Source organism: Embiotoca jacksoni, unplaced genomic scaffold (assembly GCF_022577435.1).
Source record: "Embiotoca jacksoni isolate LCO1_2020_lvr unplaced genomic scaffold, fEmbJac1.0.p SCAF_13, whole genome shotgun sequence".
Lineage (NCBI taxonomy): Eukaryota > Metazoa > Chordata > Actinopteri > Embiotocidae > Embiotoca > Embiotoca jacksoni.
Genome location: NW_027185263.1, coordinates 14168902 through 14191677, shown reverse-complemented (window position 1 = coordinate 14191677; position 22776 = coordinate 14168902). Strand labels below are relative to the sequence as shown.

At 40.7% G+C, this 22776-nt stretch overlaps 2 protein-coding genes across 14 annotated transcripts in view; both read left to right on the top strand.

Annotated features, from left to right (window-relative positions):
• LOC138196600 (oligodendrocyte-myelin glycoprotein-like) lies at positions 1 to 3603 on the top strand. 2 transcript variants are annotated; one of them, XM_069146805.1, is made up of 2 exons: positions 1 to 300; positions 1070 to 3603. In XM_069146805.1, exons 1-2 carry the CDS (start codon positions 293 to 295, stop codon positions 2484 to 2486), a joined length of 1425 nt encoding a protein of 474 aa, XP_069002906.1. In that variant the 5' UTR covers positions 1 to 292; the 3' UTR covers positions 2487 to 3603. The 2 variants fall into 2 exon arrangements, with proteins under 2 accessions (XP_069002906.1, XP_069002905.1); XM_069146804.1 differs by having other exon boundaries at positions 1067 to 3603.
• Positions 3604 to 13767: 10164 nt separating this feature from the next.
• Positions 13768 to 22776, top strand: part of msi2b (musashi RNA-binding protein 2b) — a 242859-nt gene continuing 233850 nt past the window's right edge. For 9 of the 12 annotated variants that reach the window (XM_069146803.1, XM_069146798.1, XM_069146801.1 and 6 more), the window contains exons 1-4: positions 13769 to 13940; positions 14270 to 14310; positions 14608 to 14689; positions 15251 to 15335. In XM_069146803.1, coding sequence (XP_069002904.1) covers positions 13879 to 13940; positions 14270 to 14310; positions 14608 to 14689; positions 15251 to 15335 — 270 coding nt within the window. In that variant the 5' untranslated portion in view covers positions 13769 to 13878. Of the gene's footprint in view, positions 13941 to 14269; positions 14311 to 14607; positions 14690 to 15250; positions 15336 to 22776 lie in introns of all 12 variants that reach the window. The other 3 variants (XM_069146799.1, XM_069146795.1, XM_069146791.1) reach the window with 1 other exon arrangement.

Below are 22776 nucleotides of genomic sequence, written 5' to 3'. Positions count from 1 at the left end.
AATCCAGAGCCTGCAGTGCCTGATCGAGCAAACCCAAAAGATCTATAAGAGGCAATAGTAAACTCCCGGCTTTTCACAGAGGATACAAGGACAAGACAGTAAGAGCAGCATAAAAAAAAAAAACTGCACTGGACAAGGGAGCAGGGGTCAAATTGTATGAGGTGGAAACAAGGGAGAAAATCATAGAAAAAGAAAAAAAAATTCACCAGAGATCCCGAGCAGGAGAGGAGAGGAGAGGGAAGAGGGGCCGGACAGCAAAAGAGGAGCAGAGAAAAGTGACTGGGATGATAAGATGAGAAGGTGAGTTATGGACACATTTATAGACTCTTTTTTTGTATTTTTTATTATACACATGTTCTGCCACACCCTGGCTCGCAAATACTGCAGTTTCAACAGTGCAGAGCTCGTGGCTGTGTCTTTGCCTGCCTTTGGACCAGCTGATGCACGAGTTCTCTGTGGAGTCATTAATATAACCCATCTATTGAGCTAGTTCTCCTCCTCCTGAGAGCAAGGGACCGACTTCACTGACAACCACTGATGACTGAACACGCAAACTGATGCCAGGGAAAATGACTGCAGGGATTTCTCATCCTTTGTGATAAATTATATTCTTCAATAGACTAGAAATATCCTCTTACAGTCCAGGTCAAATGTTTATCAGTTAAAGAAAAGGGCACATTTCAGTGCTCGACTAATGGTGCAGAGAAAGGATACTGCTACAGAGTCTCTGAAGATATTACTGCATAATTTAGGCAGTCAGTGTGGCATGTGATGTTAGTGTGTGAACCGGCAAACAATGTGGGGATGTGCAGGCTTCCTGTATGTACAGTATGCAGGTGTATGAGAGTGTTGTGCATGTGGGAGGAAAGGATAAAACCAGCTTTATTCAGCACACCCCTCTGCAGATACTGTGCTTCTCCTACAGACAGCAAATGTTTGTGCCCCGTGTTCACTTTCCAAGCAGACCGCAGGCATCGCTGCTACTTTCCTAGCGTGCCTCCTGGTGCTAAAGAGGATGCTGTGTACAACAAACACTAAAATTCGTGTCTCCCTGTCTTTCTTTTAGCAGGCATGCGCTGCTAAAGCTTTTTCCTAATGAGGCCCTTCTGGAACTTGTGCTTGTGCTGTGGCTGGGGTTGCGTGTCCTAGCTGTGTGTCCCTCCGCATGCTCCTGCAGCAGCAGCCACAGAGAAGTCGACTGCTCCCGGAGGGGTGTGAGGCAGCTGCCCGATGGCCTGCAGCACAACCTGCGCTCCCTCAACCTGTCCCACAACCGATTTCACAACCTGGACAGTAAGCTCACCGCGTACACACATCTCCGTATCCTTGATTTGTCTCACAACCGGCTGACCCGGCTGCCCTCGGACTTGCCTCGTTCTCTCTGGCAGCTCTACGCCGCCTCCAACCGCATCCAGCTGCTAGACAAGAATGATACAGCCTACCAGTGGAACCTGCGAACGCTTGACCTCTCTGATAACAAGCTGGAGAGGGCCATCTTCATCAACAATACACTGATCAATCTGTGCATACTCAACCTCAGCCATAATCACTTCTGGACTTTGCCCACCAACCTGCCTGCACATCTAGAGACTATTGACCTGTCCCACAACTTGCTTGTGAAGGTGCTGCCGGGCTCTCTAGACCGGCTCTCCAGGCTAACTCACTTCCACCTGCATGCTAACCGCTTGTCCACTCTGCCCTTTGGAGTGTTGGACATGATGACATCACTTAGAGTCATCACTCTGGGCGACAATCCTTGGGCCTGCCACCTTTACGCCGACATAACCTACCTGCTCTCCTGGACTCAGCGCACCGCTGCGCGTGTCCTGGGGTGTCCCTGCCACACCCAGCCAGTCTGCGGAGGGATGCGCCCCAGCAGGACCGGAGGGTGGCACTTCGCCTCCTACAACTTACCCCCTCTGGCCGCCAGCGCCCAGGACGTGAGCTCCACGCCTCCTGAGGCCAGTGTCACCGGGTGGTGGTACTTGTCTGTTTCTGCTCTGCTAAGCACCCCACACACCCCAAAAGAGACCCTGAACACACAGCACCACACCTTCACAGCCAGACCCATCAGCTTTTCCACCCTGACATCCAGAACCACAGGCGTCCGCCCGACTATTAATCCCCTTTCTGCAACTCCAAGCCTAGCTGACACAGATCACATGTGGCACACTGATTCCCATCTCGTCTCTGACACAAAGGAAACCTCACCCGTTCACTCCCTCCCCACCGCTGACACAAGTCTCATTACTGAAACATCCAACAGGGATGACTTGACACTGGCCACAGACAGATTCTTTACCACAGAGAGTCCCTCCATCCAAACAAAGAAGACGACAACTCTTCGCACCAGGAGTGTGAGGAGGAAGAATCAGTCCCTTCCTAGCGGCATCAGCAACAGCAGCCCAACTCACACTACCTGCTCTGTCCTCCCTTTCCTTCACAGCCTGGGGCTTCTGTCTCTGATTCTGTCTCAAGTCCTCTGAAAGACAAATGGGAAACACTAACACCTTTGAATTTCGAGCACAAACAATACACAAGACTGTTAATCATTAGAGCACCATTATGTTCCAATATTTCCATCTTTCTTTGACACAAAAGTATAATTACGACACAAACTACAGGCTAAATGATGTGTTTCACAATCTCAGCTATTCTGCATTTAGGGTCTGATGCTACTTTTATAATTATATGTTAAAAACAACAACAATGAATTAACTTTTCTAATAAGACTTTTTACAAGCCTCTCCTTCAATGTCACTGATTTTAGAACGAACATTGTAATGAATACAGCTACGCACATGATGGCACTATGCATTCAGGTACCAGTTTGTTATGTAACTGAATGCCTGGTGCTCATCTACAGCTACAGTCTATTTCAGGGCTGGTCAAGGTGTTTTTCATTTCACACATGGCCCACAAATTATTGTGTACCATTTTTATTTTTACATGTTTTTCACTACATTACATTTGACTCATGTTGTCTTTGGTCCGGCTCTCAAAAACATGACAGACAATGTTTTAATTTACTTGTTTTAACTGTTTCATTCATTGCCCTTGACACCTGCTTGTTTCACATAACAAATTTGACCACTCTGTAGAGAAGCAATCTTTTCTGGGGACCGGATGTATGAAAATTGACCATGACATGGAAACAACAGAGACTCTGTGGAGCAGAGGGCAAACAAATGGACAACATTGCGTCGTTATGTTTAACAAACTCTGAGTGCCAAGTCCTGCTTCTGTATTTTGATCACATCTCAGACTTAAGTGTCCTTCATGATTCAGTGACGCTCGTGAAAATTATCTGCATGGTGATTGAACGTTCCAGGAATGCTAACTTACTGGTATGTTGCTGCAGAGCATTAAAGCACAGACTTTTTTTCAGCTTATTCACATGAAATGGTAAGATATTCAAATCTTGATTGCGTGCAGACATTTTAGTGATACATTTGCATACGGAATCAAAAAGGTGCCAACATAGTAAGAAATGCAGGGCTGCATTTGACAAACAAACAAAAAAATTAACTAGTGCCAGAGAATTGGTCTATTGTTGGGTACTTCTCTAAAGTGATTTCTGCAATGTCAAATAAAATGTGAGCTCTTTACACCTTCTGATGACTGAATTTTAGCACAACTGATTCTCTTCACACGATTCTTCTTTTTTTGTTTCTTTTTTTTTTCATTCTGCCCTACAAGACTGTTGGTTTCAATTTAAAACTGCTCACTGATAAAGTCTCAGGGGAGAAACCAAACAAACTGCAAATCAACACACAGCTCAATTCCAGATTCTGTCTACAACACTCGGTTCTGTAATAGTTGCATGAAGGAACTGGACAACTCCACTGTATCTCCCGTGAGTCCAAACAATAACTACCTCAGATTCTATTCACATGTTTTAGAAGTCTTTTTTTTTTTTTTTTTTTAACCCTCGTGTTGTCCTTGGGTCAAAATGACCCGCAGCTGTGTTCAACCAAGTTCTATTTTATTTTCATATTTTTTGGGATCATTGGTGACAAGGAGGCTGTGAGGGTTTCTTTAAAGAATGATGACCAATGATCCCAAAAAATATAAAAATATAGAAATAAAATAGAACTTGGTTGAACACAGCTGCAGGTCATTTTGACCCAAGGACAACACGAGGGTTAAGGGAACTCTCACTGTGCAGTAAAGCACTTAGCCAGACTTTGCCTCACAGTTAATCACACCTGGAAATTGCCCAGAACAAGCACAGTCTTATCTGTTGGTCATTGAGCAATCAATTTTACTCTTTTGTTTTTTTAAACTGTAAAAAAAAAAATCCCATATGCAGAAAGACATTGTGGAGCAGAGACTGTGCACCAGAGGTGCATGTTCTTTGTATGACCTTCATCAATGTCTCGACAGAGACGTGAGAAAATCTCTCGTGTAGGAACATCTGTGACGGAGAGACCAGTGCCGTCCCCTGGCAGCGAGTGGCACGGGAAGGTGCGAGCCTGGTGACCGGTGACCCTGTGGTTCAGTCTAGGAGAGCAATATGGCGTAACTGTCAGTTACCACCCCACACTGTGAATCATAAACATCTGATACGGTGCCAAGCCATGAATCATACCGGAACAGCTCGAGAGGGAGCAGAAATCAAGATTACAACATATTTGAATATTGTGACACAGAAAATTCAAAATACTACACATGGGTATTTACACAGTACTTGGCTATGAGCAAGTATATAGTAAAGTGCAATAATTTAGGAAAGCACAATATACAGGATGAGAATTATTCAAGGTTAAGAGATTGAGCCCTTTGATCTCTTGCCTCAGTTCTCTTTTCTTTTTCTTTTTTTTTTACTCGCATGTTCATAAAACCAATAGTTACTTATACAAAATATTTATTTGTACTTCAGCCAGCATGCAGAGGTATTTATCAGGTCGTTTTCTACCTTAGGCCTCATTTATGGAACATAAAAAGACCAAATGAGGATGAAGTGTCGGTGAGATTTTGATTTCCACATGTTCTTGTGTATGTGTGTGGTGTGTGATATATATATATATAGTCTCCTGCGGAACTTGAAAACATCTCTTCTAAGTAGTAGCGAAGTGAGCTGGCCTTCTAACCAATTATTTTCTCTGTAGACAACACAAAGTAATGTCAGATCTCTCCTCTGGCCTCTCCTAATAACTGACAAGGTGCAGAAGGCTAGCATCATTTACTGCTGCCATGCTTCCCCTCTTCATCTCACCACCTGAGCTTGTTGTGAGCGAGCTTCCTTTTTCCTTGTAGACACACTCAATAAGACTCACCCGAGGAGTACTTTGTACTGCCCTCTTGTGTTCTCGAACATTTAATTTTCCATCAGCTTTATACAGCATATCACTGTGTTCAGACTGAACTATGCAGAAAGGCTAAAAGAACACATTGCAATCATTGTGAGTGTGTAAAAAGAGATTTTAGTTTTTTCTTTTGTTTCTGAAAAAGATCATATTTTTCTGTTTTTGAAGGTTCACATATGGCTTACCACAAAGCTAACTGTGGGAGTTAGCTTAGAAATGAACCTCTTTTCTGAATATATGTGTCTGTGTACAGAAAACAGGGAGTTGAGAAACCAGCCACTGCAATGTGAAGAATTATGTCCTTGCCTTGAGTAAGAGAGGCCACAGTACCACTGCAGGTGGAGAACCTGGTTGTTTGTTTGATTTCGAACACAGCGCTCATAAAAAAAACAAAAACAAAAGAAACTCGTGACTTTGAACATTACCTACAAATATACATGTAGGCAGAGACATAGGAACACAAATGACATCAGTTCTCTTCTTGATTACATGTGCTCTAAGTGCCCTCTTGTGGTGAAGAGAAAGAAAATAATGTTGATCCTAAAACACTGCAGTCGAAGACTCTTCTTCAAAGTATTGTGTTCTTCATCAGGACACCCCCCTGACAGACTATTCTCAAGAACCTCTTGGAAGAAATTCGCTTTCTTTTGAGACTGTACAAACAGCTGTAAAATGAGTTTGCTCTGGTCAACCTCCTTCAGCAATGATAGAACTTGATAAGCAAGCAATGGTAAGATTTTGAATCAATGTATTCACTGTAGACAGACTCTGTAGACAGGCTGTTTGTGTGCAAATCACACCGAAGTGCATTGGAAACCTTTCGCCTACACGAGATGCGGAAATTATGACAATTACTGTGGATAATCAGCAACCCGCAGGACACCTTATGTACCTCCCATTTTCATGGAGTATCCTAACAGACCAAAGCTAACAGAGCGTCCTACCTTGAAAAGACCACTGCAGCCTGCTTAGGGCTAAACAATAGCTGCCAATTTCGATCTCCTTAGAGCACGGGTCACAATATCAATTGTAGCCCAGAATTAGGCTGGTATCCAACCAAAGGACGTTCAAATGCTGCAGATAAAGTTTATCTGATAAACCTAATCTGTATTGACAGCTTGGGTCTATATGCCAAGGCCCGGCATCTCTTTGAGCCAAGAGCAATGTTTTCCAGTCGGGGCACTGATCAGCTAAAAAGAGAAATGTGTAGGAATCTGGAAGAAATAACAAGGCATACTCCGGCAGCCGGAAGACTGATGAGACAGGCAAAATTCAACCCTGCAGCGTGGTGGGGGGAAGCTGGGGATATGGTATCTCTTGCTCTCATCTCAATGGCACAGACAAGGCAAGGTCAGTGTTAAGGTCAGTGGTTGCAGAATAGGAAGTGGTTGGCAACTGAGAGAATATATGGTGGCAGCCAGTTAGGGAAAAAAGAATGTAAAAAAGAAACAAGAGAGAAAAGGCTGGTTGAAAACAAATAATAAGCCAGAGGACAGAAAGCACCACTTAGCTGGTTGTCCAGAGAGGCTTGCTTACCGTTCTTAGCCTGTGAAAGATTTTTTTAAAAATAAAAAAATAAAAAATGTCTCAGGCATTGCATTTGCACTCATAAATAAACTTAAAAAAAAGTGAACTGGATTTAAGAATCCTTCAGGCTGGAAATAGTTAGCAAGGACAAATGGAGTTGAACACACGTATGAGTGAAAATATGTGCTTCAATGTTTGATAGATAAAAGAAATAAAAGCAGATTTTGTGAATCACAAGCTTAAAAAAAGATGAATTTGTGAAGAGGTGCAACATCTCCTTTGTCTTGACAAAGATCCGTGAAAGGCCAACATGCGCATCTTTCTCCCCTCTGCCGGGTGTACAGGTGATAGGATGGCTCCTCGCGGGGCTTTAATGCCATTCGTCATCATCTGTAACACACAGCTCTCATACAAACAGCAGCCAGAACATTCCAAGGAGCAGCAGGGGCATGAGCTTATCTCGCAGCCCAGTGGAGCAGGTAAATGATGTCGTCATCATCCACTTGTGTTAGGGCCCGATTGGTCTAAAAGAGCCCTTTATGCAAGTGTTGGCTATTCAGGTCAAAAATGCAGATTTTTTTTTTTTTGCTTGGGCTGCACTGTTAAAACAGAAAAATATGCAGTTAATTCTGCAAAATCTGTGTTAGATTTTCTGTTTCGGTGTCAGTTGTTTGTTTATTTGTTTGTTTGTTCGAATGATTGCAGAAAAAAAACTATTAGCCTGATTTTCACAACAAATGGTGAGAGGGTGTAGCATTGGCCAAGGAGGAAGCCATTAGGAGCGGATTCGGATAATATAACAGATAATTTTTCACCTTAACCAAAACTACAGTGCAGAACTTTTGTCTCCACCTGCCGGTGAGAGTAATTACAAAAACACGTATAGTGTCCCATAGTAGCTACTAATACAGAACATAAAATGTTTTGCATCACAACTCCCGGGAGAAAACTCCTTTTTGGAAAGAAAGTCACGGCCTAATTATTTTAGTCCCATTTAAATGAACATATGGAACATTTGCTCGACCAGCGGAAGTCTCTTGGTGCGCATGCTCTGCCCAGATGCTGAGCAGTGCGGGACTGTCAAACCCGTCAGCTGATTATACGGCTGTTTCTGTAGGCCTATATGAAACCAGGAAGTGTATGTGTCCGTGAATTGCTTAATAGCCCTTGTTTGACGTTCATTTAAATGTCCCACATTGTATTAACATTGTGATACAGGGCATTTGACTTACTAAATGTCATACACGTTAATCCCTGTGCGTCACATTACGTCACGGTAAGCATATCATTGCACTTTTTGAAGTTTCCACGCTGCACTGTGCTGTTCATGGGTTTATCTTAAGCTCACCAGCTTTAAATCTCGCTCTGTACATCAGCCACTTTCGATGTACTAACACACTTATACTCTGCTCAAGCCCCGTGCGTTGTTAAACATCTTGCCAATTGAATGCTCACCTGCTGAGGTCAACCAGCTTAAGTAGCTGGTTAGTTAGCAGTTGGCAATGTTGTCCCTCTTCCTCTCCTTCACTCTCGTGCCCTGTGCCCGAGGTTTAGCATTTCCAAACTTGTGCAGTGATTTGTGTCACAATTTGGTTGTGCATAGATACAAATTGAACGGAGTTGTGAAAAATCCAATATATGTAAGCAAAGTTTAGTCCTGTCTAAACATTGGCTCTGGTCTAGAAATACAATGTCTCCATATCACAATCCACATTCATAGGTACCAGTAATCTTCTGGTATATGAGGCTTCTGCTTTGCATATTTTGACATCAGTCTAATAGTTTAGGAAATATACAAAGATAATGGTTGGGGTTGCAGATTTATACATCATTGAGGCTTGGACCATTGGCTCGGGTGAGGTCTGTGCTGTCCGAGTGCACTTCTACTTTCAACAGTGGTAGAAGAAGTATTCAGGTGCTTCACTTAAGTAAAAGTACTAAGCCAGTACAGACACACTGTCAAAATACTACACTACTGTATTCAAGACTTACTCAAGTAAAAGTATTTAAGTACTATCAGAAAAATGTAGTCAAAGTATCAAAAGACAAAGTACACTATGCAGTAAATGCTCCCTGTCAGTCTTTTACTATTATATATGACGTATGGGATTAATATTGCTGCTGCATTAATGTGCCTTTTTGTGCTTATTTTAATGACTTCATGTAGGCTACTGTTGGTTAGTTTAATCTACAGTAATGCATTATATTACGTCTTTGTTTTGTTAAGTATGTAACAACAAGCTCAGAAAAACATTTTCCAGTTAATTTGAAAGGATTTTAAAATAGTTTATTGTGCTTAATAAGAAGGTGATTTTTTTTTTCTCAAACCATAAAGAAACATCAAATGTTTCTGTTTATCAGATGAATTTAAATTCAAAATTACCAAATTTGGAGATAAATGATTTTTGATTGATTTGACATTAAGAGAATGAAAGGTATCTTAAATTGTCAAATGTAGTAGAGTAAATAATACAATATTTTCCACTGAGATTTAGTGAAGTACAAATATACATTTACTATTAATGGAAATACTAAAGTACAGTAAAATACATCAAATTTGTAGTTAAGTACAATACTTGAGTAGATGTGCTTTGTTACATTTCACCACTACAGTTTGAATTACTGGGAGTTTTTGTAATATTCTATGTAATATTGTAATATTGAGTAAGAATCTGTGGTCCTCAGGGGTAGATAACTACAAACTATTTTGTTGTACCTTGAGGTGCTTTTGAGCTCTTAATAGGGAGTCTTTTGCATAAATATTTCTAAGTCAATATTCAAATTCCTTTTTTCTCTTATATAATGTGGATTTGTAGATATCACTGTGGCCCACTACCTGGAATGCTTGTGCGTAGCCTCTGGCACAGCTTAATTAACTCGTCTGTGTGGTTACAGAAGGCATAATAGGGGCAGAGAAATCAGTCATCATCAGAACATCCTTCCCACTGATCAGACTTCAAACAGTTTCTCTGTGTGGTAACAAAGACACACACACAGTCCCAGCAATCGGCACAAATCACGATCAGTTGACATGGTTCATACACAACCACCCTGGAGGAAACATACAAATGAATGATGAGAACAGACATTTTATTTATTTATTAAATTAATACATGTACCTTTCGTCAATCCTAGTCGGCCAAAATAGGTAAACTGCTAAATTATTCCAGGCAAGATGAAAGAGCAGGTAGTCTGCAGTTTGGTGGGTGGCTAATTCCTGAAATAGGCCTGTCAATTATGCATGTTCCAGTCTGGCCCTCTCCCTGCAGCCTGAGAGGTGCTTTAGCTTGGCAAAGAAGGAGTCGAGAGGAGAGGACACTAGAGGGAGACAATTTGTTCACATCTGCAGCCTTCTCCACAGCTCTCCTTGGGATTCTGATTTTCATTGTAATAGGCCCTTCTGAGAGAAGCAGAGATCACTCGGTCCACAGTGATCAATATGAAATCATTCACAAAATCCAAAGGATAAAATTAACAACATCTCAAGAGTGTCTGGATGAGAGCCATGACAAATTCATGGAAGTGAAGGAAGGTATTTCCTCTGAGCTCTCTCACACAGGACTGCATGCCGAAAATATGTGGTGAGCCAGGGCGTCTGTTATATTCATGCAAATTAGGTTAAAAAAAATGTAAAATCACATCAGTATTACACCACATCTATCAACGCTTGTGTTTATGTCTTCAAACCTTGTAAGTTTAAAAGAGGAAATTGTGCTTCATGTACAGATTACATGTTGGAATCCGTGCGGAGGACGGTGTTACACGTGATCCAAGAACAATTTCTCCAAGGTCAAGTGAAGATTCGGAGGGCGTAAAACGATTACCGCGACAGGAAACAGGATGCCTCGTCTCAAAACGGCATCTCATAACACTGCCAGTGAGTCTGTTGCTTCTCTCACTTTCTTTTTCCCCTCAGCTCTTTCACACACAATCAAGTTTACTTCTCTCTCAATCCCCAAATCCTCCAGTTTTCATGCAAAGGCTCGGTTAGTTACAAGCTTTTTTTTTTCGCATGCTCAATTTCCTCTCTATTGAGAAGCGCTTCATCTTTCAGAAATGAATACAGGCTATAGTCACACTAATACAACTGTATGAATTCAGAAACCTTTGCATTTCCCTTCACTCTGAAGCAAATGATGAGTTCAAAGCATTGCAGGATACAAAAACATGCCTTGAAATTCTTTGTCCCCCTCATTAATCAAAACTACGTCCAAGTAATCAACATATAATTGTGCGCTCTGCATCACTTGTTGTAAAATATAACAACCCCCTGCATTTCTTCCTTGCTCTGTACTAAATGCTCAGCTGCTCCAAAAGCATAGCTGTCAGAGCAAAGTTGCTTAAAGAGGCATAAACATTTTAGGCACTTTCATCAGGCAGTGGTTGCTGCACAGATTAAAGGAGAACACTGCTCAATTTAAAAATCTATACATGCTTCTTCTTCAGTCAGTGTTTAAAAAAAGATCTGGATACCCAAACCCCGAACTCCTGCTATTCATAAGATATGAAAGATTCTGGCTGGAATCTGAAGGAGTTTAGCTCCAGAAATTGAAGAGGGAACGTCTGTTTTGGCATCAGGTTGTTTTGGCTTCAAAGTCTGTTTCGCAACCCCTGATGAGATATTGTAAGACGTCACACCCGCCCGTTCCTTTTCTGTCACATTTAACTTGCCTCTCTTCACGGTGTAACAACGGTGAATAGAAAGGCAATAATACCCATGTTCACAAAACAGAATAATTCACGATTGCACCGTGAAAACCTGGGCCTCCAGTGCTTTTTATTTGAGCATAAAACAGAAGTTGCTCCTCATGTGTTAAATCCACTCTTTCTTTTTTTTTTTTTTGCACACCTTGCGATGGGTTTTAAAGCCTGTTGTTTCTCAGAGCACTCATTCCACATCAATTTATAACCTCCCCGCACTTCTGTCTTTCAGTACAGCTGCATGAGTGGATGGGATTGTCTTGCATTGATATTACAACTATATATACTGTGGGATGCTGGAATGCATTTGACAACAGCAAAGTAATCATAAATGCATCATCAAATGGCATGGGACAGAACAAACAGCGCAAAGAAGGTATAATAACTAATAGTCTTTCACGCCAGGAGTCATATTTCCATTTTCTTTGACACTCCTGTGCTACTAGGAATTGCCGCCATTTGCTTCGTGCAAAGATACAGACAGCTGCAACGTGGAGAGTCCCCTAACTAATGACAGACTTCTAGCTGTTCAACTGACAAAAGTGTTGTTATTTGGGTTTTATCTAAGTCATTGTTTCAAAAACATGCTGCCTGGCCAGATAAGAAATTCCCTGTAGTGGAACCCTGAACAGTCACAGACAGGCCTATTCAAAAAAAAAAAAAAAAAAACTTCACTGGCTCTGAATAATGAAACAGGATCACTCGTCATGTCTCATCCAGAGCTTGAGACATCTTCTCATTTGGAGATTAATAACTGTATTTTTGTAATATTTGTTGTTTGACTTGTGTGAGCTGCTATCTGGTATGGAAGCAGACAAATGTATCATACATCATTTAAACAGCATTTGCCCATGTATTTTTTTATTGCATTCTATACATAGCATGCCGCGCAATTAATGCAGATCATGACATATTTTTCTCTCACTGCAAATGTCCTATATATTCATTTATTCTTAATTTTTTTTGACCCTACTTCTTCTTCAAGGTCACGGGTGGGGCAGAGCCAGCTTCTCTCTATATACATTGTGCACAGGGAAGGGCTGGCAGCTCATTACAGGTCATCTGCATTAAAATATCCATAATTAAAGCACTGTATGTATGGAAACCACACTTTATTGATCCCTATGGGAAAATTCTTTGTTGGCTATTAAAATGAAGTGAAAGGTGCGACCCCGGGGTCAGCTACGGGGATTAAAGGAGCTTGCTCGGGGACACATGGACACTGCTAGAACACAGCTTTTACGACTTGGGGGACTGTCTTCAATAATCAACCCAATGCACCGCCTAATATTGGACACTGTTGAGTGCATTTAAAATCTGATCCTCTGTATTCTGTGCTGTATGTAAAAAAAAAATCTTAGTGCAGCATGCTATAATTCAACCTTATAACATTGATAATAAATTGCTGCTGCAGGATTTTATGGCTCATGTTTAAAATTGGCCCATTACATGTGCACCTGCTGAGACTCATCTTAATATATGAACCAAAAATCACCTTTTACTTAGCTCTTATTGATAAAATATACAATTTATAATCCTTCACTGATATTTTTAGCGCAGCATAAAAAACAACAACTACACAGTACTTCTTTGCATAAAACATTCAATAATAGCTTGTTTTCAGCTGTTAGTATTCAATTATTGTTCAATTATAGACAAGATGCCAGTTTAGTGGTGCTGCACAATACCTGTTTTACACTTAGCTTCACACTGTAAGCAGCTGAATTAAACTCTGATTATTTCCCAATAAACACTTGTGAGTCATAACAATGAGGGCAATTTAAATATTAACATGAAAATGGGAATTACCCCATTTTTTTGTTGTTTTTTGTTGCTTCTTTCTGGGGGACTACATTGTATGGCGGAAGAAGAATTAGTAATTGTTATTAATACAAAAAAAAAAAAAAAAAATTAAATACATATATTCCAGTGTTGCTTTTGATGGGCTCAGTTTTCAGTTGCACGATCATTTGTAAACAGTATTGATTAAAACGAACATTTCTCATGGTATGCGTCCACGGTTTGGAAGAGCAATAAGCCACTTTCACCTCTAGTGGCTTATTGCTTAATTAAATGACAAATCGGAGGATTGGTTTGCAGATTGTCTGAATTGACGTCAATTGGATTGGTTAGGTGACAGAGGCAGGCTCCGCCCCCTGTGGGCCAAGGTAGAGCATGCTGAGAGAGGGAGGAGGGAGCAGGGGGCTGAGCTGATCCCACGTGTGACGCTTTCATTCCCGGCTCAGTAATATTCTCATAGCGGGGCTTTGCATATCTCCTGCCGTATCTGTGTGTGTCTGTCACTGTTACTGTAGTCCCAGCCTATAGTTTTGGAATAGATATGGAAGGAGACGGGAGTCAAGCCACATCCGGAAGCCTAAATGATTCACAACATGACCCGGGGTAAGAATCTTTCTAAATTGAATGCCAAGCCACGATTTTTTTTTTTTCATGTTACAACATCTTGGAGAGGACTTCGACTGCCGTGCCGGATTCGTCCCCACAGTACGCACTTAAAACCGTGCACGGGTCTGTTTCCATATGCAGTTTTAAAGACCTCAGCTTTTTGTAGCGAGAGTGGCCTCCCCCTTTTTATGGAGACAGAGTATATTAAGCGCGAATGTGTTTTCATAGTCTTCCTTTATCCTTTAAGGTCGCTTTTAGAAGTAGTTAGTCGTCAAAATGGCCGAACTGACATCTGGACTCACTTCTGTTGTGTTTTCCCCTTACAGTAAAATGTTTATCGGTGGCCTCAGCTGGCAAACCTCACCAGGTGAGACTGTTATTCTCTTTTACGCCGTATCCAGTATTTTCTTGTTGTTTTGTCGCTGTGACTGAGTGCTCGTTGTGGCTGCTGGCGGTGTATGTGCGAATGTGCACTGTGCAGCAGTGTGTACTGTATGGGATATCTCACCCAGTGTGTGCGCACGATGTTATTTTTGATCTCCGTCCATCTGAAGTCCTCTATTCGACCCCTATGCGCATCGCGGGGTTGTTTTTGAAATGCAGTGACAACAGCATGCCCCATATGTTTCTGTCCAATGACCCGACATATTTTCTCTGTTCACAGACAGCCTTAGAGACTATTTTAGTAAATTCGGAGAAATAAGAGAATGTATGGTGATGAGAGACCCCACGACAAAACGCTCAAGGTAAATACAGGGCTTTTCTACTTTTCCTTCCCGCTGCACATGACGATATCGCTTACTTTGACCGTGTTTAGTGCTAATCCAGCGTGTATGTGTGTTTGTGTGTCCGCGCGCCCATGTGTTCGCGCGTGTGTGTCCCTGGCTGGGTGCGCGCGCGCGCCTGCGTGTGGTTTCACAGCAAGCCAGATAAGCTTAAATGCTCACTGCTGTAAAGCTGCGGCCGAATGCAATTTGACATTGACTTTGTGACTGCACCACAATGTTGGTGTAGTGTCGTCTCGTATTGGAACAGACCAAAGAATGATGAGCGACGTCCTCAGTTTCGCTTTCATATCTGCCACAGGACGTCCATAATCTGGATTATAAATGTATTTACAAAGCAATATTGTGACAATAATAAGGTCATAGGAAAATTATGTCTACTGTGCTGCAGATTATTGTTGCAAAGCAGAAATATTTGTCATAATTTTGTGTTTGCAAGAAAGAAAATGTATTTTTTTGTATTGTTGGATGTATGCATTTTAACATTGTTGTTGTTTTTGTCTGTGTGTCTTTGTTTTGCAGAGGATTTGGGTTTGTTACGTTTACAGATGCTGCCAGTGTAGATAAAGTCTTAGCTCAACAACACCATGAATTAGACTCAAAGACGGTGAGTTAATTTTATCTACACTTATATAAGATACCAATGTTTTATGTTTTCACTATGCTGCCAACTGTGACTTTTTCCACTGCCCGAGGCCCCGTGGGGAAACACCTCTTAGGTTAGCAGGCTCTGTCGATCAAGGTCACACACAAGGGCTAAATGCATGATGGTCCGTTCGACGTGAGCCCGGCAATAAAACACAACTCCGGGATGAATATTATACGCGTTCACTCTTACTTCTCCGGCCGAATGGGGGCTGACACGCCCCCCTCTTTGCTGCAGCCACATGTGCTGTGTGCACATATCTCAAGGCGTGCTGTCTCAGGACTGCTGCCTCGTTACCGTTTGACCCAGCAGATATCGGTCTGTGTCGCGCGTGATGCGCTCACTCTAAGTGAGAAAAAATAAAATGAATAGGTTTGAAACGACAACAGAAATATTGCCTTGATGCCAAAAACGGAGTTCTGTATTTGTTTGCAAATTACAGCCAAATTCATACAATTTTTTTTTAATCAACCAAGTTGTTGTTCAAACTAACTGGTTACTCTAATTTATGATAATTATAATGTAGCAGTGTGCTAGAAATCCCTCGAGATGTGCTGTGTCAAATATTTACGATTACAAATGCGTGTTTTGGTTTGACAGAGCTGACTGATGTACTTAAATAAGGCAATTGACCCACACTCACACGCTCATTCATGACAAAACTTGGAGCTATTGTTGGAGTCTACTTGCGTTTTGGAAATTTGTCAGTAGATGAATAATTAAAGATGCTAGTCATTTTTTGAGATATGTTTGGAGCGATGGATTAGATAGGGCTCAGCTGAAATGATATTTTGTCTGGGATTTCTCTTTGGTAATATCCAGATATGCCGGCATAGTTTCTGTAATGGAATAGTTCTTGTTGAGGAAATATAGTCTGTGTGTGTGCGCGCTACCTCGGCCGACGCAAACTCTATACAGAGGAATATTTTCAAGGATTTTGAAAGATAAATAGATTTTACTTCAGGTGGCAGTGTATAATAAGCATACTGATATCTCCAAATCTGTGTAGGATATGGAATGTAATGTAAATGCAAGATTGGTTGTCCACTGAGAGAGACTGAGCCCAAGTGTGATTGGCACAGAGCTGAGAAACTTGCTGTTTGTTAGGCAGCAGAATTTACTTTATATAACTGTGAGGTTCGTAGTAATGTGGCTGCTCTCATTTTCTTTCGCTCTTTTTTTATTTTTTTTTATTAGAGAGCTATGAGCTTTCTGGCCACTTTTCAGAACAGCTCAGTGATGGAGGCTTTACCTTTCCAAAGGGGTTTATGGGTTTAGTATTTCTGCTGGTCTAAAAATTTGTAATTTACCTTTTATATAAAAAAATAAAAAGATGCATACCTTTACAAAATTACTGATAAAGTCAAAAGATGCTTATGGAGCAAAAAATGGTCAGCATATGGTTGTTTTCTCCCCATCCCATCAGATACTTCCTGTTTGCTTTTTCCAGTTTAAAGCACGTCAGTATGTCTCTTAAACTTTAGTTTTCCTTTGTATACATTTTATATGTGAAGTCTTCATCTCTATTAGTGTGTTATATGAATAAGGGCGCCATCAATTAGTGATAATAGATTAAATGCAAGGTTTAGAGCAGCCAAATGGCCCTTAAGTAAATCCGACAGCCTTACAAAACGTTGCAAACATCTATAGATGGAGGAATCCATAGAAGCACTTTAAGGGGCTGCTGGAAGGGGTAACAATACAAACATACTTTGATGCAGAATCTAGAGCAGTTTGATAACTTCAAGTTTGACATTTTGAATGAACAGCTGTGTGACAGCTTGACAGCATATGTATTTACAGCAAAGGTCGGGGGTGGGTGCGTGGGGGGGGGGGGGGGGGGGGGGGGGCTCCACATGAAAATATACTTCCACCTGAGAGTAGGCCTGTACACTTCCAGTCTCTTACTGATGCTCAATGAACAGAGCACAGGTTTGCTTCTTTGCATTGCCCAAAGGCAGTTTGAGAGCAGTGCTTGCAGGAAGCGGTTAAATTCCTCGTTAATTATTCTGTTAAAATATTCACTGGATTACCTTGATGACCTGCTAATACCAGAGTCTGTGCTAATACAGCTGCTTCTAATTTACGATGCAAAATTGTGTTTTCTCCCTCATGAAAAAGGTCCTTGATAGTTACCAGTCTTTTGCTTGTAGCTTACATGTAATGCCATTATCAAATTATTGTTGGCCTTTTTCTTTTGCATAATAATGGAGTTTAAAAAAAAAAAAAGAAAAAGGGTTTTCTTAAGGCTCTTCTGATGCTGATGATTTAGTGGCATGCAGTGTCAGTAAAATTACCATTTTGTGATTGTGGACCAGCTTTGCTTATGTCGGTATGAAAAGATACAGCTTCACCTACAGATATATATAGACACAAACAGTGGCTGTATATCACACTTATTGTAGGCTGTAGGTCATATTTGGCAGACTTATGTCATACGTTTCAGATTTGACAGTACCTTACCCTGGGAACTGAACATTGACATTTGAAGGTCTGACATCAAATCATCATTGCCTCTGAATTGTGGCCCGAGTGCACTGCCACAGCGAACTTATGTCAACTTGTTGCACATCTGTCTGGACCAAACTGACAACTCATCTGTCAGGTATTTCATTCCCCTAAAAATCAATATGTTTTGGAAGTGAAGCGTTATCCAAATATTTCCTTTTGTTGGATAGTATACAGTAGAGAGCTAACAGGAAATGAGCAGAGAGACCTTGCCCGACTCGATCAGGCATTGTTTTGATTACATGGTCAGTGTCTTAAGCCCCTAAGCCACCAGGCTCCCTGGAATAAGTTGTTTTTAATGACCATTTGAAAATCATTTTGGATGATGACTTTTACACAGTCTGTATTTATTAAGACGCTAAACTAAGTTAGCTTTGCACCCCTGCTGTTAATGAAGCGGTTTTCCATGGCCATGTATTTTGTCATCATACCCTGACATCTGAAATATATTTATGATACTAATAGTCCTATAATAATAATTTGAATCAGTAGCTTTGGAAGTGTAGCAGTGTTTTTATTTTTGCTGGACATTTTTGTAATCGTCCGTGTTTGACGGTGATTGACATCCCAAACATCCTGTTGACTCAAGTCCGTGCAGATTTTGATTTTTCCCAGCTGTTAATGTGCTGTTATAAGTCAGTATGCAATAGAAGATTACAAATCTAAGGCAGCTGTCTGTGTTGTCTTCCTCACCATTAGTCACTGGACTCTAGCTACTGCGCTTTTGTATATCTTAACATTCACACTATCAAGATTGCATTACATCCGGATGTATTATATCTTTATAAAGTTGCTCAGCAGCAATGGGGAAAAAAATGAACTGCTCCAGCAAATATGGATGGTTCTTGATGTGTTTGCAGATGTGGGTTTGATATAAGTCTCCCACTTTTGCTGTGCTTAAGTAAATCCTTACCAGTTTGTCTGTCCCTAGTAACCTTGAAAGAAGTGAGTGGCTGAGAAGTCGCGACTGAGAACAAGTTGACTCATATTGGCTGCACAATAAAAGTGTCAATTCGAGATCAAATCTAATTCGGGCTGGGTATCGTTCAAAAATGTCAATAATAGCATACCGATTCTTTGACGTCGATACCAGTACCTAAACGCTACTTTTTTTCAATACCAATATTATGAAATCCATTTGAGCAAAACAAATATTTTATTATATTTTACATTCCAACCTTTAGTTTTCATGCAGTTTAGAGGGGGAGTGTGTAACCCAGGGTTTTTTCTATTACTAAAATTAACGGATGTCCCTTGAACGCCTCACAGGCAAGCTACTGCAAGACGCTACAAGTTACTGATATACCATTAACGTCTCACATGGAAGCGATTGTGAAATGCTACAATTTACCGAATAGAGGCTGTGCATGACAAACTCTGTAGCTCTCTGAAGCCAGGGAGATTTAAACGTTTCAGAAGTTATGTGTGATGGACGTATTAAAGTTCGATAACTAGCCCTGTAGCTAATTAAAAAAAAGAAATTCTCATTTTGTTTGACATTAAAACAGTGTAGCCTTTGTATTCTAACAAAAACGCATAGATACTAATGTAACTAGTTTGAATTAATATCAGTTAAAAAGCAAATGCAAAAGAGGCATTTTCTACTTTGATTACAAAGATACGTATCACTATGGATCTAAATTTGAGCTGCAGTTAAAGGAGCCATACAAATCAATGTTACCATCAAAATACCAGGTTGGGCAAAGATGGAAGAGAGGCACTCTGTCACGGTCTTCTTCCTCTTCTTTTTTTTTTTCTTTGCCGTTTGTCCGGTTATGAAAACGCTAAGATTGAGATGAATGTGAATGAGACATATGGGGAAGCACAGCCTGGGGGCTTAAAAACACACATGCTTCTAATTCAGAACATATTTACCATTTTTCATGATGCTGTCTTCAGTTTAGAAATGTGCAACTCACAGCATCTGTTCCCGAAAATGTTTCGGAGCAGGCCGGCATGGACAGGGGAGATCAGAGTACATGACTTTGCATTTTAGAAGTAACATTTGAGAGTTTTATAAGGCAGTCGATTGATGCCGAGTCTGTGCTTTTTCTTGTTTTGGATGTAGAGCAAGTTGATAAAATATTTATCTGGGCCAGGTGGAGCTACAAAAGGTTATATATGTATGCAAAAGATGACGATGTGATGCCATCTATTGTAGTTGCAACAAACCTGTTTCCAATTTGAGCTGATTGCAACCTGTAAAACCTTACAGTGTCTATTTTTTTTTCTTGCAAGATTTACATATATTTAATGGGCCTGGGTAATTCCAGCCTTTATTGAATGACCCCAAGTCACACTATACTCTCAGTTCAGATGTTTTTAAAGGAAAGCAGGCAAAAAGGGCACGAACGAGCAGCTGTGCTGGACAAATCTGAACCTTATCCATCAGATAGGATTTGGAAGTAAAGTCAAATCAGTGAGCTAAACTGACTTGCTCCTAAGTATAGCAGGTGCTCCGTCTTCTGCAGTTAATTACGGCTGAAGGCGTTATTAGTTCATGCTGTATTGGCCTCTCGTCAGCACATACAGATCATCAGATGTTTGTCAAGGCAGTAATGTAATACCAGTGAATCAGGCTCATATTCATAATAGGTTTGCATGTTTTTTAATAATAAAAAATATATAGCCAATTTGCTTGTTGAGCATGACACTGTTATTATTCTCATTACCCATTTTAGGATCATAACAAACTGCCTTTTTGAGGTGTTACTCCACAGCCGATTGACAGCACAGATATGAAACATTTATGTAGTAATTTCTTGTCTATTCCGTCGCTATCACACACGCACACCTGTGAACCTGCTCCCACACTTGTATTGGAAGAAGCTGCAAGCTTTGATAAGGCTTTTTCCTTTTCGCTTAAACACCACATCATCATGCTAGTGTAGATATGTCTTAAGAGAGAAGAAGAGTTTACCCAGGAGCTGCATTAATATACGAAATCCTTTTTGTAAGATGTGAACTTAAGATATATGCTGTTTCTCTGCCCTGATCTCCCACAGTCGCACGCAGAGGGGGCCCTCGGAGACCCTGTAGTAAAAGGCTGTGGAAGATAAAGAAGATGGGGGGGCGGGGTTGGGGAATTCCTTTTGGTCTGTTCTCATTTATTACGTTGACATATCAGGTCGTATGATGTCTTAAGGAAATCCAATTTTGCTCTTTGTGAGATCTCGTTGCATCGTGTAACAAAGGTGGATCAGAACGTAATTTTGAACAAGTCTTGTTAGGATGACGTAAAGTCTATAAGCTAAGCAAAGTGTTTCACAGGCTCGCTGCTCGACTGCAGCTCTGCCAGATACTTAAGTGCATCTTTAGCATGTCACTAGTCGTGCTCCTCGAGAACTGAACCGTGTAGACTGCACGGTTAAGATCTATCTCGGATGCCCACATTGCAAAAGGCACACGCACTGTAATTGCCGGGCTCTTTGAAAATGACATCACATTAGTGCTAGCCAGTCAATTGTACATAACAGGTACCGCTACCATGAGATGGCTGCAGTAATTGAATCAATAGCAAAAAGGACATCCTACAGACGGCTGTAGACAACAAAGGCAGGTTCCATTTTCTTTTCTCACCAAAAAAATGGATTGCCATTGTATGTAAATTAGGTTTACACATGTAACCTAATGAACGTAGCTTGAGTTTAAAATTTCGGTTATGTTGTGGCTCATACAGATAAAAATAGGTCAACTCATTGGTGGTGCTTGTCAGTGATGTATTTCGATCATGATCACTTTACATTTGAACACATTACACCTTCGGTTACAGTTATGCTGTCAATAATAATGCTATTTTTGCCCTTACCTTCAAGCCCAATGTGTCCTTCGCTCATTCTATTGTGGTCAGAGACTTCAAGTTCAATTTGTAAATATCTACATGCTGTTAGTCCTGCCTCTGACTTTTCCATGATGAAATTTGAGGAAGGGGGTGGTGGTGATTAATAAAATATTTTTACTGCTATTACGTTAATACAGCTACAACTGAATTAGATGTCTAACTTGCTAAACTACAGTAATTTGTCTTCAATTTATGATGCTTAATACATTCAGGAGCATGTTTTAATTACAGACTTATGCCTAAACTTGTCAGATGGTGTTGTGGACATTTTTTTTAATTAAAGTGAAAGCAGTAGCACAATAGCGAAGTGTGTTTTCCCTTCCTTTTTAAAGGTCCTATATTATATAAATCCAGATTTTTCTCTTTAATTATTATTATTATTATTATTATTATTATTATTATTATTATTATTATTATAGGGTCTAGGTGCTCTATAACTACTGTGAATGTGCCAAAAGGCTCAGTCCACAGAAGAAATGTAGACGGTCTACATTAGGCAACGTTGTCATTTTGACCTTTGTAAGCTTGTGATGTCATAAGCTGACACTCGTGTCCACTGTCCAACCTTTTATATGGAAGAAAACACAGCGGTCATTTCACTGGCAGCTAGCAAGCTACCAGACTAATGTTTATGGCCTGGTCGTGTGTCACTCAGAAATGAGTCAAACAATCAGAAGAGAGGGTCACTGATATCAATCTGCCTTAAAGAGACAGACACAAACTAGCCTGTTCTTCGTAAAGCCCCGCAAGGAATCTGATAAGAGGAGATATAAAACATATCTTCTTATGGGTATCAAGACTTCAATAAAGCACAGGGAAAGTGTAACACATAGGACCTTTAAGAAAAGTTTGTTCCTTTTTAACAACATAGACCAACGTAAATCTATCTAATACACATGGCAAATCACTAAGAGGCATTTTTAGAATTGGTTAAAAAATGTTTAGGGTAAAAAGCATTGCGAGATGAAAGCAGAACTGGGTGAAATGACATTTGCAAGTACTGCATGTGAACTTGCTGAAACAAGTGCACAACGCGGGTCTAGTTGACTGATC